The 18462-nt window shown below is 36.3% G+C and overlaps 3 protein-coding genes across 3 annotated transcripts; all 3 read right to left on the minus strand.

The window, feature by feature from the left end:
• Positions 1-5608: 5608 nt before the first annotated feature.
• On the minus strand, positions 5609-9074 carry LOC113281780. Its single transcript, XM_026530624.1, has 4 exons — positions 8662-9074; positions 7774-7929; positions 6797-7616; positions 5609-6682 (listed from the first exon to the last, which is right to left on the minus strand). Exons 2-3 carry the CDS (start codon positions 7895-7897, stop codon positions 7141-7143), a joined length of 600 nt encoding a protein of 199 aa, XP_026386409.1. The 5' UTR covers positions 7898-7929; positions 8662-9074; the 3' UTR covers positions 5609-6682; positions 6797-7140.
• A 609-nt stretch (positions 9075-9683) lies between these two features.
• Positions 9684-13194, minus strand: LOC113277481 (plant intracellular Ras-group-related LRR protein 7-like). The gene is made up of 10 exons (XM_026526565.1): positions 12834-13194; positions 12081-12150; positions 11937-11983; positions 11517-11625; positions 11271-11356; positions 11010-11100; positions 10804-10889; positions 10570-10656; positions 10334-10472; positions 9684-9970 (listed from the first exon to the last, which is right to left on the minus strand). The coding sequence occupies exons 1-9, from the start codon at positions 12930-12932 to the stop codon at positions 10362-10364; spliced, it is 786 nt and encodes a 261-aa protein (XP_026382350.1). The 5' UTR covers positions 12933-13194; the 3' UTR covers positions 9684-9970; positions 10334-10361.
• Positions 13195-15259: 2065 nt separating this feature from the next.
• On the minus strand, positions 15260-18226 carry LOC113281781 (UDP-glucose 6-dehydrogenase 4). Its single transcript, XM_026530625.1, has 2 exons — positions 18073-18226; positions 15260-16983 (listed from the first exon to the last, which is right to left on the minus strand). The coding sequence occupies exon 2, from the start codon at positions 16961-16963 to the stop codon at positions 15521-15523; it is 1443 nt and encodes a 480-aa protein (XP_026386410.1). The 5' UTR covers positions 16964-16983; positions 18073-18226; the 3' UTR covers positions 15260-15520.
• Between the last annotated feature and the right edge of the window lie 236 nt (positions 18227-18462).

Below are 18462 nucleotides of genomic sequence, written 5' to 3' on the forward strand. Positions count from 1 at the left end.
ATAGCACAGTATGCGTACTTGTATGCTAATTGTTGCAAGTTATTCCAAGTCTGGGAATCATGGTATGCATACCCGTATTCGTACTGGTTGGTTTAGTGAAAGTTCGGGAACTTAGTATGCATACCGGTATGCGTACTGGCGTGAGATTCAAGTTCCTAGATTTAACTGAGCTTGCAGGTATGCATACCCGTTCGTATACTGGCGAACCCAAACTTAGTCCGGTCACTTAGGTATGCGTACCCGTTTGCATACTTGAGTAGGTTATGTTCTAAAATCGGTTTGTTCATGAACTAATACATTTATGTAATAAGGAATGCAATCTTTTGCAAACCGTGGATATAATGTTCATGAATTGATTCAAGTGAATCAAAATCGATTTTGCTTCAATTGTGTCTTATATACTTCTATGACAAAATTACAATTGAACAACTCTAGAACTAGTTTCATTTGGGTCATTTGAACTAATTATGGTTAAGATGAATAAGGTTGATATGAAAGTGTTCATATGGATAACTTCGGTTAACTATTATTGATCCAAAAAAGGTGTACATGTTTAGGTACAGTTACTCATATCTAAGTGAAGTCACTTTTCATTTGTGTGTAACAAGCTAAGTTCGATCTAACGGTAGAAAGATATTAGCTTGAGTCTAATCAGGTTTCCATCTAACGGTGAATTGAATGTTTTGTTACCAAGGTAGTATTGATTGCAAAGCCTGATTTGAAGACTATATAAGGGAGAACTCTAGTAACTGGGAAACCTAATCTCCACACCTCATGTGTGGTACTAGTTGGGACTAGAGTTGATTCTCCTCTAACCTTAGGTTTTTCCAAAACCTTGTAGGTTAACGACTTGAAGACTTCATTGGGATTGTGAAGCCATACCCAACTATTTTCTCAGTAGTTGCATGTTCTGATCTTGTTGTTTTCTATCGTGATTGCGTATTATCTTCTCTAAGATTTTCTCGAGATTTAATCTCCGATAGGCAAGATAAAAAGTAGTCACAAACATCTTTGTCTCATCGTTTGTGATTCCAGAATATCTTGTTCACTACCACACAATTAAGATTATTATGAGGTGATTAATATTACTAGGGTATTCTTCGGGAATATAAGACCGGTGTATCAATTGGTTCATGTTCACCTTGATTTATCAAAAGATTGAACTAAAACTCTTAGGTATTTCTGTGGGAAACAGATTTATTTATTCAATAGTCTTTTCTGTGTGAGACAGATTGGATTATCAAGTATTCGACTTTGGGTCGTAGCAACTCTTAGTTGTAGGTGAGATCAACTAAGGGAATCAAGTGCGCGGAGTCCTGCTGAGATTCAGAGGCGTAAGGAACGCGACTGTACCTTGATCAGTGTCAGATTGGTTAGGTCTCAATTACATTCCAGTCTGAAGTTAACTTGGAGTAGGCTAGTGTTTGTAGCGGCTTAATACAGTGTGATGTTCAAATCTGGACTAGGTACCGGGGGTTTTCTGCATTTGCGGTTTCCTCGTTAACAAAACTTCTGGTGTTAGTGTTATTTCTTTTCCGCATTATTTTTGTTTATATAATTTGAAATATCACAGGTTGTGCGTAAGTTCAATCAATTGTGAATCCAACCTTTGGTTGTTGATTAAATTTATTGATACTTGGATTTTGGTTTTTGATACCGTCCAAGTTATTTCTTATATTCAATTGGGCTCGCAAATTCCTATTTGTTTGATTGCAGATTGAATTGAGAAATAGAGATATAACTCTTGGATATACTTTTCTCAAGATTGAGTCTCACTGTCTAGTTGATTCTCTTGAAAGTATATTGGAGTTAGTCCATACAGATTTTTAAGCGAAATATTAGGTGTGGTTGTTATACCCCCGCTTTTTCATAGACAAATATAGGTGAGCCATTTATAAAAGCTAATGTTCCTCAGCAGATCTCATGAGAGAGGTTTACATTGAAGATGTCTATCCAAGGAACAAAATATTTAAATGGCGTGGTAGTGTGGAACCTTTATTCCAATTGATGTGGTTATTTAGGAGTATAAGAAACGTGGTCAAGAATCAAAGGTGGCATCTGGCATATGAGTAATGTTATTAGAAGGAAAGTTATTGAATCGCTCATTATTCGCAAAAAATCTATATAATCTTAGTTTTTCTCATTAATTCTAATATTCCTAGTGAAATAGTAACCTTTAAATTCAAGGTCATGCAGTCCTAAGGAATATAGCATGCCAATCAAGATTTCATCTTAAGTTTGATTATTATTTTTTTATTAAAAAAATAGCTATGTTTTTCGTTCTCACGTTGCACTATATTAAGATCTGCGATCAGTTTTCATGATCTACCATGGAAATATAAAATGATTCAGTGAAAGTTTATTGTGTGGCCATACACTGATACACCCTGATATTTGTATGATTGTATTTGCTACCCATAATTGTGAGGTTCAATTTCTATTTTAACACGGAAGAAGAAAATAATTATTCTGTCTGGATCTATTGGAAGATCGGGTTAAAACTTGCGATTGAAAAAAAAAACAAGGAATGATGTACCCTTGACTTCAAGGAGCTTACGATTCTTTTAGAAATTTGGCATTTCCCAAATAATTGGCAAGTACAACAAGTAAGCAAATTATGCCTTTTTGATCCGATGAATCTCTTATACCATAAATGGATTCAAGAATTGTACTTCCTTGACTCGCCAAAAATATTATATTTGGAGATTATGATGATGCTATTAGAAAAGAAGAAAACAATGAGATTTTGGGGATATTTTCAAGAGAAACAATCACCATTATTTATCAGGGACTCCATGTCCATTTGATATGTCTCATCATCTCTAACAGACATCTTCAAGAGGCATAAATGAAGACTACTGGCAAAGACGCGCATATTCAAATTCCAATGAAATTTGAATTTGAATTAGGTTTTAAATTAAAACCAGTAAAAAAATATGCAAGACGTGGTCTCGCTCTGTGACCCCCACGATCTGACCTACTTTACCATCATAATCATACACTTTGAAAATATCCAACAAAGGGATGCTTACTCTACTACCATTACTGCTGGCCTGTTACTATCTACTCAAAAAAAAATCAAACTGAAGATTAAATTTATAAAGAAGTAGTGTTTACATAGATTTTATCCTCCTGCAGTTGATCTACGATACAACTGGGAGGTATTAATAACCAGACACCACTAGTTCTCTCAATCCTTGCATACTTTGACAGAATGTCTGCAATCTTATTCTTTTCTTTAAGCACATAAGAACATTGCCAAAAGATAAATCTACTAAATAAAGATTTAATGTCTAAAAACATATTTCTGATTTTCCAATCTGTTTTAACAAGATCTCTAATCACACCATCAACCACCAGTCTTGAGTCTAATTCAAATTCTTCTTTATCCAATTTTAGTTCTTCAGTCCACTTAGTTACCTCCCAAAGTCCCCTACACTCTGCCTGCTCTGGACCCAAAGAAGATGTTAAGTAGATACATTTTGAGCCTCGGTGGATACCTGCAAAATCACATATAGTTAGTCTTATACCTCCATATTTATTGGCCAAAAGAAAAGAACCATCAGTATTAATTTTATATGATCCTCTTAGAGGAGGACACCAATGGAGATTAATTCTAGATTGTAAAGAAGGAAAAACATGAGTAGAAGAAAGCTTGGTTTCAAATTCAAATAACTCTTTCCTGCAACGGTGAATGATTTTCTCCGGTGTTGAGTTACTTCATTTGAAGACTTTTTTAACATCTTTCAGTCCATAATCACCAGGCAACTGTATTTATCTTGCACACCTCCTCCTCTTTAACTTGATTGGATAGTAATTTATCCATCCATATACAAAACCATTCTTGCAAGTTATTGCTTTAGTGTGTGTGAATACTCAAAGTAGCGAACCAAACTTTCTTAGCTAGCTGACATCCCAAAATGCTATGAACTTCAGTATCAAGAACTTGGGAACAAAAAGGAAAGCTCATATCTCCATTATGGATAACATAATAGAGTTTATCTCTTGTAAGCAGTAAATCTTTGACACACTTCTATAGTAACTGGTTGATTCTAGGAAGTATTGGCAACTTCCATAGTTTTTTGAATATTCCTTGCATCCTAGTTCCCACAGAAAGGTTTAGATTCTTCTCCTCAAACATCTTTCTATATGTTGATTTTACAGAGAAAATACCATTTCGTTCAAGGGTCTAGACTAGAGTGTCTTCATAATTATGGTGAATTGAGATATTCAGAATTAATCTTGTTGTAGTAGTTTTAAACAAAGAGAAAATGAAATGATAATCCCAGCTGCCAGTTTCTTGAGAAAAAAGTTGATACACAAACTTGTAGTTGAGATGAACTGAAACTCCATTTTTGGGAAGAGGTGGCCCTTCTAGATCTTCAATCCATCTGTGTTTCCAGATCAATATTTTTTGTCCATTACCAACACTCCAGCAACTGTACCTTTTTATGAACTTCAATTCACTATTAATACTTCTCCAAAACCATGTTGAGTTATTGTTTTCTTTGATATTAAAGACCTCCCCATCTGGATAATATTTAGCTTGTAAAGGTTTTGCACAAATAAGAGTATTATCAGTGCACACCTTCCATGCAGATTTAACTAAGAGAGCTCTATTGAACAATTTGAGCTCTATTGTTTGGGTTTATTAACACTCCTCCATGTGATAATTTTATTACTCTTGTTAAGCTTTTTATTCCTCCAAAAACTTTGTTGGATTGAATTCATTTATGAAATAGTTGTGCCAGGGAACTTGAAACTGCCCATATGGTGCACATGAAAAGCATTAGTAACATTCCTTATCATTACTGATCTACGAGCCTCAGACATATTGATAGTTCTCCATATTGATAATCTAGTCTTCATCTTCTCAGTTAGAGTAGAAAAATTAATTGTTTATTTCTTCCAACATAGAAAGGAAGACCCAAATATTTTTCTTTTTTCATATTAAGTTCTCTAACTTGCATAATACCGCTGATATTCTGACAAGTTCAAGGAAACATATTCCTGCTAAAGAAGACTGCAGATTTATGGAAAAATCATAAGTTGACCTGAAAATGCAATGAACTCCTTAAGCACTTGAAGAAGTTTGTTTACTTGGGTTAGATTTTCCTTATAGAATATCAGGCAGTCATCTGCAAAAAGTAAGTGATTTATCTTGGAGCAGATCTGTGAGTTCATTAGTCGGTTCATGGTGGATCAGTTGCCTTGAAAAAGCTTTCATTACTAAGATAAAAAAAATAAGGGAAAAGAGGGTCCCATTATCTAATGCCTCTTGTAGGCTTGAAAGATTTAGAAGGGCGACCATTCACCATAATTTCCACTTGAGTTGTGCTTATACACTGATAAAAAAGATGACATAATTTCTCATTGAAACCAAATTTCCTCAGAACTTCAAGAAGGAAATCTCATTCTAATATGTCAAAAGCTTTTGTCAGGGTGAACTGGGTCGACCGGTGGTTCAACCAGTGGTTTACTGGGTCATACAAATAATAGTTAAATGAAAAATAGTTTAATTGTGAATACATGAAAATAAGAAGTTCACGGATTCTATACGGACAAATACAATACGTCCAGTCCCACTAGTACTTGCCCTTCTCGTCAATAAAAATCCCTTATTATTGTTATGTGTAATTAATTCTTTATATATATATATATATTTTATACTATTATTATTATTATTATATAAATAATTTTATTATTGGATAAAGAGTATTACATTAACTAGTTGGAAGCCTAACAAGCTAAGCTCCAAAGACATATTACTACATTAATTGAACAAGTTGCCGTGCTAACCTACCAACGAGCCTCATGGGTAACCTAGCCAAGGGAACCGAAGCGGATGGGGAGGCTGAGATTGTGTCACAAGGGGGGCAAGCTAACACTACCTTTCATGTTAATTCTTGCAATATTACGTCACTGTTATCATTCAACCAGTATGATCTGTTCTGCTCAGCTCGTTTACGAAGCATAAAAACATTGAAATAATAGCTAACAAGCTCCATTTTGCTTCGAGAAGGAAAGGCTTCACGCAATTGTGTCCAAAAGTTTTTACCATATGAAACAGGGTTTAGATAGACAATATTCTGGAAAATTTGTTGTTCTTCTTCTGTCCATTTCCTAGCCACAATCTCCCCCATTTCGTAGAACCCTAACTTGGCATAATTTTCACGGCCAATAGACTCTCGAAGCTTGTCTCTTGCTACAAAGATGTGATACTGAACACACCTAATGGCACCCCTATCAGAGCATGTGCAATCATCAGGTCTACCTTTCCCAACATCAGAATAGTTGGCGACTGCTTCTTCTGAATCAGGCATCGGAAGGAGACAGGTTCCTATTAGCTTTTCCAAATCGACACTGTCAATCACTAAATTTGAAGCCACATATTCTGGAATGACAGCTTGATGGTCTGATCCAACGGGAACTAATTTTCGAGGAGGGGAATTAAGAAGAAATGAGTATATCTCATCATGTTGAACTGATGGCCCTGGCAAACACCCAGTTTCGAAATCATCAGCGGGGAATATTAGCTTGACTGGTGTCTCTGACTTCGACTCCTTTTCAATTGTACTGCAGCTGGCCGCCTGCAAAGGGACATGTGTCTCCCACTCCTTGTCAGTAACATTGCATACCCTCTCCAAGAGTTGGGATCCACTGCATGCTCCATCTTCACCAACTGCACAGTCAAGAAATCAAATTTAGTAATTATTTTAGGCGAAATTAAGTTGAAGTCAGAAATTAAGTTGTTCAGTAGTATATCATTTAACAGAAAAATATAACTATTCCTCACCCGAAGAATTAGTGTTCTGAAACGAACTAATACAGTGCTCAATCTGTGTATTGTCCAACCTGTCTGCTCAGCTCGTCTACGAAGCATGAACACATTAAAATAATAGCTCACAAGATCCATCATGCTTCGAGAAGGAAACGCCTCAGGGAGTGGTGTCCAATAATTTTTACCAGCTGAGGAAGGATTTGCAAAGACAATTTTTTGAAAAAGTTGTTGTTCATCTTCCGTCCATTTCCTTGCCACAATCTCTCCCATCTCGTAAAATCCTAATTTATCAAACTTTTCCAGCCCAGTCGACTCTTTAAGCTTACATCTAGCTTCATAAATGTGATGTTGGACACATCTCACGCCACCCTTATCTGAGCAAAAACAATTATCTGATCTACCCTTTCCAATATATCACTGAAAAGTGCTTCTGAATCAGACAATGGAAGGAGACAAGTTCCCACTAAGTTCTCCAAATTGCTGTTATCAGCCATTACGTTTGAACCAGTGCATTGCGGAATAATGGCTTGATGATCTGACCCAACAGGAACTAGTTTTGGAGGAGGAGAATTAAGAAGGGCTGTATACAACTCATCATGCTGAACTAAATCCCTTTTTGAGCACCCAGCTTCCGAAACCTCGGGAAAAAACGATAATTTGCCGGCTTCCTCCAACGTTGAGGCCTCTATACTCGCACTACTGCTTACCCACGTAGATCTAGGAATAACCGCAGGAATATGTGTCTCAATCACCTTATGAGCCTCATCTGGAAGTTCCGTAACATTAATAATGCTCTTCCCACCTTGTGATTTGCAGAAGGATTCATCTCCACCAACTGAATATGAGAATTAAGTCAATATAGTGACTTAACTCCATAAATATGCAAGGAAAAAGCATCTGCATGTCTAACCCAGTTGAAATTAGACATGCAAAAATTGCTTTGTAGTCTTAGCAGTTAGCATAACTATTAACAAGCACAAAACTAAACTTACCCGAAAAACAAAGAATCCTGATGGACATCACTGCAGGCTGAAATCTCAGGAATCGGAGGTAATTGATCACTGTAGTCTTCTGATTGTCTATGGTGCTTACATGGAAACTCATAATTCTCTTCATCACCAAAAGACCTTTTGTACACCATGTTTTACCTGCAAAAGGAAGCAGTTATGAAATACTCTAGTTAAGTCGAGCACGAAAATCCAGAAAAGTTAGTCATCACATGGCTAATACATGATCAAGCATTGACACCACAAACAAGAAATGAAAGATACTACAACATAAATGAAACTAAAACACCCTAAATTAACATGAAATTAGACCCACGGAATACAATAACTACCCATTGTTTACAAAAATTTATCACAGCCTTCAATATCATTTCATTAGTGCATCGATGGGGACAGCTAAGAATGACTATTTGGTGCAGTTGCTGAGCATAGCAATTTCTAAATACAACCACAAAATATTAAAACTCCTCACCATGCCATTCCATTCTTTATTATATATAACACAATGTACACTACCAAGTTTCATACTCCATTTCAACCATTTCGAGACCCATGTCATGCTCAGCATTTTTATGCTCTATGATATAAATCTCCTCGAGATTGACCAAGAATTCTTTAAGCTCAGTTCACTTTGGCTGAATTTCAAAGATAGTAACTCTTGTCTCCATAATGAATTCCTCACATTGCAGTAGTCATAAACAAACTTAAAGTAATTAACACTTGCATTTCAAAGAGCAAGATGTAATAGAACAAGCTACAAAGGAGATTTTTCTACAGTGAACCCATTTTATGATTATACAGATATTACAACTTCCTCAAGAAATAAATTGCAAGAACTATGAATAAATAGCTAATTACTAAATTAAAGTTTACCTCCACGAAAATTCTTCCGATGAGTACAAATTGAGGAATTGAATCCCTAAATCAAGATATCCTTGGGTTTTCTAATTACAGGTGGAAATTGAGGAATCTTCCCGATAAAATTGAGGGATTATACAGATCGAAGATTAAAAAGGGGGGAATCCGGAAACCCTAACCCTTAGATTAAGATTTCCAGAACGGTTAGTCCCAAAACAAGGACCGATCGATAAAGAAAAGTGAGAATTGATACGAAAGAAAGTCGATTGAAGGATGAAAGATTGATTAAATAGAGAAATTAAGCCTTGATCAAGAAAAATATTGAAAAGGGGGAAGAAATTACGAGAAACGAGTAGATTTCTAGGGTTTGATATTTCTGGAACCGGCAGGTTCGAGGTTAGAAAACCCGGTTATTAACCGGAAACCTCTTTCACACTGAACCAAATACAGGCTCAGAAATGGTTCATTATTACCAATTTACCCTTATTTTTAGGTGGCCAAACCTTTTTATGGCTAGATAGAAATATTTATTTAGTCCTCCCTCCAAATCTTTTAATTTTGTATTCCAATTTGAAAACATGATTACCTGGGAATTCCGAGAGCAAGCGATGCTAAGACATTCACAATTTAGATCAAGTCATATCACATAAGAGCTTCATGGGGCATTTTGGAGTTTCCTCTTGGCAGGTGTTGAATCGACCGATTTGGAAACTGTGAGATCCTGCATTCCTCTCGTCTTTTTGTTCCACAGCAACAACTAGAACACCTGAAATATGCACAAATGTGCAATTAATGGTCAAAAAAAGGGCACAGTAGTGCGGGTTTAATACCGCAGAATATTCATTAATGCACCAGAGATACTAATAATACAAGGTGAACATTAATGACGGAAACTATTAGGTGATGCTTTAAAGAATTTCAGCCAAACACGCATGACAATGACAGAGATTTAACCATATATGAGTAGGTATAGAATGAGGCCATTCCACAACATTGAACCTTTTACACTCTGAATGCTGAAGCAATACTAATAATCACTGTAAGAGGATTGCTGAAATACTATGTAATAAATGTTTCATATACAACACCTATAATGACAGACAAAATTCTTCTATCAATAATACCAATATATATATCAACCATTTACAGAATGGTGAATTCGTTTAAATAGATGTACAATATGAAACTTGAAAAAAGTAAAAAAAAATGTATTGGTGACCGGATGCTGCTCCTCTTGCTTCAGGATATTACCAAGATTATTGCAGCCAAATTCAATATTATGCTCTCTGCAAATGAATATATTTCATCCATTATCTCTCACGCCCTACACAAAACGGAAATTAGATGTGTTAGTTTAAGACTCTTGCGATGTGAGCAAAGAAAAACAAAAAAAAGGCCAATAATGCAAACGTATCACTAATCACTGTTCTGCCTCGAGTTGGGTTTAACTTCGTTTATGATCAATGGTTTAGGAAACAATCAACAAATGAATTCACAAAAAAGAACGATATTACGTCACTGGTCAAGAGTGAACATTCAGGAAAATAAAAAACTAAATTTTCAGTATATCCAGTGATATTGTTCATAGTCTAGTTCGAAAACAACTTAACTCAGCCTTAGTGTTGAAAATTCAGTATCAGGAGGCACTGTTAAAAACTTCTAAAAGATGTTAAGGTGTAGAACTTACTTCTTTACAAGGAATGCTATCAGAAATTTTAAGAGTCAACACCAACATCAAGGCCCTTAGAATTCATCATCACATTTGAGTCAATCTGCTTGTCAAACTTCTTTTTCCGCCTTGTTTCGAACTCTTGGTACCCTTCCAACTGCAATGGTTGGAAATATAAAGCTGCTAATGTGCAATATTTAAAGAATAAAGATAGAGTTTCACAATTTTTTAGTTCATGGAAAAATGGAACATACCCGTTGGAATTGATCCATTGAAATTGGATTATCATGAAGAGAAATGTTCTGCAAGGCTTTGCATTCTTTCAATAGATTTAGAGGTATCTGTTCAAAAATTTGACATGATTAACGTTGATCAACAAACCTCAGCGCTTGATTGATATATTTCTCACTATCATCCTTTACTATGGGTACAGGTAAGTCGCAGAAAAACAACACAGTAATTGGAGGTTCGTCATAATGACTTTGTACCTGTTTGACAGCATTATTATCTAAGCATAGAGACTTCAGGTGAACGAGATTGCAAACTGATGAAGGTAGCTCATCAATGTAATTGTCTGCGTACAGAGTTCAAGTTTTTAGAACAAGAAAGAAAAACAGAAGAAACACGGAGTCAAATAGACTAGAGCACGCAAAGCGAAAACAGAAAACAAGGCCATAAAGAAAGATGGCAGTACCATTTGCTTGTAATTCTTCCATAGAGAAGCAACTCCCTATTGATTCCGGAAGCGACTGTAATTTGTTATTTGATACATTTAACAGCGACAACTGAATCATCAAATAAGATAAATGAAGTTACATACTATAATACCAGAGATTACCAAAACTCAGAATTATACAAAAGATGACATGACAATGATACTTTATCAATGCCTTCACAGCTCAAATGGCTAAAAACCATAGGATTAAATGTAGATAACTAGATAACGAACACTCACACTGCGCAAGCTTCCGATAGTTTCAGGCAAACCTGTCAATAAATTTCTTGAAACGGATAGTCGCTCAAGCCTGACCAGCATGCCCACTACGTACAGATGATTAAGTCTGGTTAGAATCACTATATTGTAATGTAGATTTGTGACTAACTTGTAAATCATATATGTTTGTGATAAAGGTCAAAATGAACATAACGATAGTACAACTTTGTGACAGCCACCTAATGACATTTAAAATATATAACTTACATTCATCAGGCAAAGTAGTAAGCTGATTCCCGTCAAGTGTGAGAACTTTTAGAGACTGCAGTTTCCCCAGGTTCACTGGGAGGCGCTCGATAAGGTTATCAGCTAAGACCTGAAGGAAAGTTTTAGTGAGATGTTTAGTCAACTCTTATTTTGAACTTCATGAAAGAAAAAACTACCTCACTACTCACTAGGAGGACTAGAATTTGTTAAATGCAAATGAATGGCTAAGCTAATGTGATTTCTATAAAACCATTGTGCGATATTACTCAAAAGCTTGGAGGTAGTGTCCTTTCTTCACCCTCACTTATGGGTTTCACCCCAAATGATGATGAGCATGCCTCTATGCCCTAATGCTACCGTTCCAAGTACGAGACAGCGGTGTGCAACTAAATCTCAGAAAAGCACAGTATCTATTCTTACCAGGCGCTGCATGTTGATTAACCGGCTTATACCCATAGGAATATCAACTGCAAAAGCAAAGAATCAACAACAGATGTAAGAATAGCTGAACATACCTTCGGCTATACAGAGACGGAAAAATACATCAGAGAGATGGAATCATACTTATTTTATTGTTTGTTAAATCAATAGTGCGAACAACTCTGTCCATATCAAGAACTTCGTTTGGAAAAATCTGATTCCAAGTAGGTTTAGTTAGTATATCAATGAAATGACGAACCAACGCCGACAGAAAAAGGAACACCAAACAAACAACCACCATTTCAAACTGCAACCATATAACTCCAATACATAATGTAATCAGCAATATAGTTTAAATCTTCATTGGACTTGTAATTCTCAAGTCCCAATAATACTAATGTGAAACGCATCAAGTGAAAGATCAAAACGACGCGCATGTATTCTAATTCATGCATTTTTCTTCTCCAACAAAATCAATTTGTACTCATGTTTTTAATCAACTTTCACTCATAATGTATTTCCACCAAAACGCGTAGGTAGAACAGTTCTACATATTTTAACTACAACTCAATTTCCTGGGCACCACCAATCCTTTTACCTTATGAACACAGTGTCCACTTGAAAAACGAAAATTGCTATCTTCCATCAACATTAAAAATCGGAAAAAGAACAATCCAAAATCTCAACTTCAAACTTCATTAGCAACTCAAAAACACCACCCTTAGATACAAAATTCAATAAAACAAGCCAAACCCAGTGAAAAAGAAACAATCTAAACTGATTATTCAGATTCAATTAGAACTAACATTAACAGTCGTATACACAATCAAACAAACTATAATTATCACAAACCCAGAAAGAGAATCAAATCATTAAAAATAAAATAAAATATAGAACCTTTAATTTAGAATCTCTAAGAGCAACAATGCCAGTTGATCGCCACCTAGCGATCCGACTCGCTTTTGAATCTCCTTCTTTACTACTAAAACACCCCATCCTCTTTACTCACTGTCTCTATAGTTTATACACACAAAAGAAAAGAAAAAAAAAAATTTTAAAAATTGAATGTGAAAAGGGGTTTCAGAGATTCCTGGAAAATTGAGGAATACAAAGACGAAGATCTTTTGGAGTCGAAGAAGAAGATGAAGATGATGATTATGAGATGATAGGAGTAGACATTGAAATGGTCGCCATTTTCAAAAGACTCAAAATCAAGGAAGACTTGTTTTTAATTTTAATTTAATTTTTTTTGTATTCGTGATAATAATAATTAGGAATATTAAATTCTTTAATTATTTTTATAATCATTATTAGCTTTTGGTTGGTAACCTAGCAACAAGCTGGGCTCCAACACCTTTTTGAATAGCAACGCCTAATTTATGAAAAATAAAGCTACCAAAACCACTACTAGCGTCGTTACTAACTAAATAATTTTTCAGACGCTCGAAAAAACACAAAGTATCCTCACCCAACTCTCCTAGAGTAGAGAAAACCAAAACACTCAATCCATGGCCATGTGAAATACACTTGTCCAAGTATTTAGAGTGTTTACGTGAAACCGCATTAGATATAGCTTTCCCTGGGACGAAAGAGCGAATTCCGTCACCTGTGAAGGGCGAAACACCAGTGACATCCATACAAACTCCTTTCCGTCTTCCCAGTTAAGCACAAGAATATCAGCAGGTTTCAGCTCTTTGTCATCATTCGTCAGAAATCCCAAAGAAACTTCCTTACGAGCAGGCACACTAGCTTTGAAGCAAATGTCGACTACATCACGAACAATATCATGTCGAAACTTGGGGCCTATATCCTTAGCACAATGAAGTGCATGATCACCAAAGATGTCCATGGTTTTATTACAACTTGGGCACAAGCCATTCTCAACGAACAATGGGATACCAAGACGATAGACAAAAAAAAAAAAAATTAATTTAAGAAAAAATAATAATACTGTGCTTACCAAAATGAGAAAAATCTAACCGTTAATTTATTTTATTTTATTTTATTTCTGATCTGGAGATATGTTTGCAGCTTGACAATGTTTACTAATTTGGTGGCTCAACAACCACTGTGACAGAGGGTTCTATTCTATGTATGGATTCGACAAGTAATATGGCTGTCCATTCCGATAGAAGGAGAATCCTGCTCCTAATCATAAATTTTCAAATGATTCTGATAAATCAAAAATGATTAAATAGTAATATGTTATTAACTGGTTTGTTGACGCGTAGCTAATGAATCCCTTTACTAATTTTGGGAGTTATTTTATATATGCTGTATCCGACTGAGGTACACACACTAAAATTGGTGTGCTACTGGCTAGTGTAAGCTTTTGGCCTGTAGAGCATTCTCTTTGTCGTTGAAAATCGGTCCCATTTCCATTTGCAAAAAGTTAACTTTTTTGAGTTTAAAATAGCCTTGCTAGACATTTATCGACATGATTAGTGGTGGTGAAAAGTCAGCTGCACTACGAGTGTTCCATGTGACAAGATTATTCATGTAGAGAGCCTAGGAGAGGTTCCTCCTAGCTAAAGATCAATGGACACCAATTACAGGTCACATGCCGATTACCGTATGTGATACTCTTAACATTTGGTGACACGTCCGGACACGTTCCTGCAAATCTAGCATGCCTAGCCATTTTATCAGCTGGCGTATTGCATTGTCCTCTAATAAATTTGCATTTCCAAAATGGATAATCGAGCAACTGTGTTTGTAGAACCTCAATAGCCATTTCAAGTACCGCTTGAAAAAACTCACCGGTCGCATTCATTGCTGATCTGGAGAGAGTGAGAGACTACTGCATTAAAACTGGTTAGTTTAGTTGTGCCAAGGATACTGTGTCGTCATGTACAACTGTCGGAGAGGTTGCACCATCACATTACGGAAAGCAGTGGTCAATCATTGGTCAAGCAGTAGCAGTTGATAGTTGTTCCAAGAAAAAGTATAGTCAATCACACATGCTCACATGTGTGCGCGATTCTCAGTCATGAGGATGTCTGCTAGACATTCAGGGTGATTGCGGCCATGAGGTTGTCTGCTAGGTAGAAACTTCATGGCCACTGAAGTTATCTCAGAAAGAGCTGCATTTAAGTTGCAGGGATATTGTCTGCAATTCTTTATAGCAGTACTATAAACATTGCCAGATCTACAAAACGTTTGCCCTTTTATTTCCAAGGAAAAAATTTAAAAAAATATGAGTTCTGTAATAGTCAGCAATCTGGTTTTTAGATTTGTCTATCAGATGTTTAGAAGAGAGGGCGATCAGACAAGTAGATACTAAATGAATATAAAGATATACTGATCAAAGTAAAACAACAGAATCAGGTCAAAAGAACATAATCTGGGACAGTAAAGAAGTGATGGAATACATTGTAAAGACAAAAAAAGAAGACAGCCTCCTACTGCATCAATATTGTAGGGATTACAGATAGAAACTACTAACTAAAGCAATAATATAAGAGGCACATGTCTTCAGAAAAGAACAGCAGTAAAGAGAGAATAAATTTTTTTAAAGAATAAATGTCTCACAAATTTAAGCTAGTTGGCCACACCAAGCTTTACTCACATTTTGTTTTACTTATTTATGCCACGGCAGGCATGTCCTTGAGCCATGAATCCAGAGGCTTACCGATGGAGTACACAATGAATCCAATCTGCCTTAGCTTCTCTGCGTCAACGATGTTCCTTCCATCGAAAACAAAAGCGGGTTTCTGCATGTTATCAAAGATCTTCTGGAAATCAAGGTTCCTGAATTCGTCCCATTCAGTCAGAATGCAAATACCGTGAGCATCTTTTGTAGCGCTGTAAGCATCCCAAACAACAGATGCTTGCTTTACAGTGGTTGGGCTCATTGGCTGGAGATGCACTGGGTGGTCCCATTCAAACTTGTTCAGTGACAAATCCCTCTGGATTTGATCTTCAGTAACCTGTGGGTCGTAAATGCTAATTCTTGCCTTGTCTCCCAACAGACCCTTGCAGACGTCAATCGCTGGGGTTTCTCTTGTGTCACCTGTGTCTTTCTTGAAAGCAAATCCAAGAATAGCAATCTTCTTTCCAGAAACTGTGTTGAACATGGAGGATACCACGCGGTTAACAAACCTGTTCTTCTGGTAATCGTTGATCTTGATTACCTGTTTCCAGTAGTTTGCAACCTCAGGAAGGCCATTGCACTCACAAATGTAAACAAGATTGAGAATATCTTTCTGGAAACACGACCCACCAAACCCAACACTGGCGTTCAAAAATTTGGGCCCAATTCTAGTGTCCTTCCCTACTGCATGAGCTACCTCGGCAACATCAGCACCAGTTGCCTCACAAAGAGCAGACATGGCATTCACAGATGAGATCCTTTGAGCCAAAAAGGCATTTGCAGCAAGCTTTGACAACTCGGCAGACCATAGATTGGTGGCTATGATTCTGTCCTGGGGAACCCAGTGAGCATAAACATCTGACAAGGCTTGGATAGCCTTCTGTCCTGCTGGGGTTTCCCTTCCTCCAATAAGAACACGGTCGGGATTGAAGAGATCTTTAATTGCAGTCCCCTCAGCGAGAAATTCTGGGTTTGAGAGGATTTGGAAGTTGATGCCTTTGCTGTTGTGCATCAGGATCTTTTCAATGGCCTCGGCAGTTTTCACAGGCACAGTTGATTTCTCAACAACAATTTTGTCGGATTTTGATACATCAGCGATCATACGAGCAGCACTTTCCCAGTAGGTAAGATCAGCAGCCTTTCCTGCTCCCAGACCACGAGTTTTAGTGGGGGTGTTGACGGAAACAAAGATAATGTCGGCTTCTGACACGTGCTTCTCTAGGTCAGTGCTGAAAAAGAGATTCCTTCCTCTACATTCCTTAACAACTTCGTCAAGACCTGGTTCATAAATGGGTAGTGTATCACTGTTCCATGCTGCAATTCTTGGTTGAGAGATATCAACCACAACCACCTCAATTGATGGGCATTTCAATGCAATGACGGCCATAGTGGGGCCACCGACATAACCAGCCCCAAGACAACAAATCTTCACCATTTTCACTTGATCAATATGTCCTGCAAAAAATTAAGGCTCTGCTTAGTAACATTCAAATAAAGAGTCCGAAAAAATGACTTTTTATAATGCTGAATACAAATGTAAAATAAAATGCTAAATCTTAAAATGTCATCTTCTCAAGAGACCCAAATAATTTGACTCGGGAACATTTATACACGCTGAAACTTAAGTCTCACTAACTACCACAATAGTCAGGATTAAAACCAATCAAGAGATCGCATATTTCTGGATCAGCATAAAAAATGTACAAACATAAAGATAGCCAAGCTAACAGATCTGGTCATACACTGACAACAAATCATAATTAAAAAATATTGAGAATCTCCTAACCGAAACCAACATTGTTAAGAACCAAACTGTGAGTCAGTCAGTGAATGAACAACTCATTTGAGATCTACAGACCATCTCATTTATAATCACAGAGCTGAAAATGATATTCATTCAGACAAAAGAAACACATTTATGTTAAGATTTGTTGAATTGTACTCCTAACGGTATCTACCAACTAAGTAATGTAGGTAGATACCAACCAAAAAAAAAAATAAGTCACCTTTTTTAGAGTAAAACAAATGAAGGGTAAAACACTAAACAGATCAATGACAAAAAAAAACTGTTTTAAGTTTAAACCTAGAAATGCTAACAGGAGATGATGTTTTAAATGGTAAAGATATAAAATTGGATAGATCTACATATTGCAAAAAAATGCTTGCAATTACAAATCCTATTGGATCTGTGTTTATGTAGGAAACAAAAAAATGTCGGTGGTGAATACTAATGAGCGAATCAAACTTGAATCATCAACCAGATCCACATCTATACATCACAAATAGATGATACAATTCATCAAAATTTAAGAATTATAAAACAAACCCACGAAAGCAAATTCAATAATGACCTAAAAAAACACGAAATTCAGAGAAATCTATACAACTAATCATAAAACAAAACTGAATGTTTAATCATAAGAAGACTATTACTATCAGATCAGAGCTACGTATATGTGAATCCAGTAATGGTGACAGCAATCATGAAATGAAGAAGACAACCAAACCTAGAATTGATACGAAGAAGAAGAAGAAGAAGAATACCTTTGTTGTTGTTGTTGTTTAAGATTCTGGCTCTCTGCCTCTCTGTTTGAGAAGAAAGAAGAAGAAAGAATTGAGGAGAGTGTTTTAATTTGTTGTTCCGGGGGTACAGGGGAAAACTTAGACTTGGTCTCGTGTTTATATACCCGAAAAACCAACAACAACAGCAACAAAAAAAACAACCAGATTCATTTAACGCCCGAACCGGTATAGTAGATTCATTTACAATGCATAGTATATTCCTACGTTTTCTCATTATTAGAGTATTATTTTCTGTATTAATTATTAATTAATTAATAATTACTATCCCATTAACTATTTCACTCCCACCAAACAAAATTGTACAGTAAAATGCAACTCTTGCCGGAGACTGTTTAGTGGCCAGTACAATGT

The sequence above is a fragment of the Papaver somniferum genome, chromosome 5, assembly GCF_003573695.1.
Source record: "Papaver somniferum cultivar HN1 chromosome 5, ASM357369v1, whole genome shotgun sequence".
Lineage (NCBI taxonomy): Eukaryota > Viridiplantae > Streptophyta > Magnoliopsida > Ranunculales > Papaveraceae > Papaver > Papaver somniferum.

Bases quoted from the DNA above. Each gene is read 5' to 3' on its own strand.
- LOC113281780 (XM_026530624.1), bottom strand. From the start codon at position 7,897: ATGAAGAGAATTATGAGTTTCCATGTAAGCACCATAGACAATCAGAAG. The intron at 7,617-7,773 runs GTAAGTTTAGTT...TCTCATATTCAG, and splicing joins CAGGATTCTTTGTTTTTCGG to TTGGTGGAGATGAATCCTTC.
- LOC113277481 (XM_026526565.1), bottom strand. From the start codon at position 12,932: ATGGGGTGTTTTAGTAGTAAAGAAGGAGATTCAAAAGCGAGTCGGATC. The intron at 11,626-11,936 runs GTAAGAATAGAT...ACTTTCCTTCAG, and splicing joins TAATCAACATGCAGCGCCTG to GTCTTAGCTGATAACCTTAT. The intron at 11,101-11,270 runs GTGAGTGTTCGT...TTGATGATTCAG, and splicing joins CTATCGGAAGCTTGCGCAGT to TTGTCGCTGTTAAATGTATC.
- LOC113281781 (XM_026530625.1), bottom strand. From the start codon at position 16,963: ATGGTGAAGATTTGTTGTCTTGGGGCTGGTTATGTCGGTGGCCCCACT.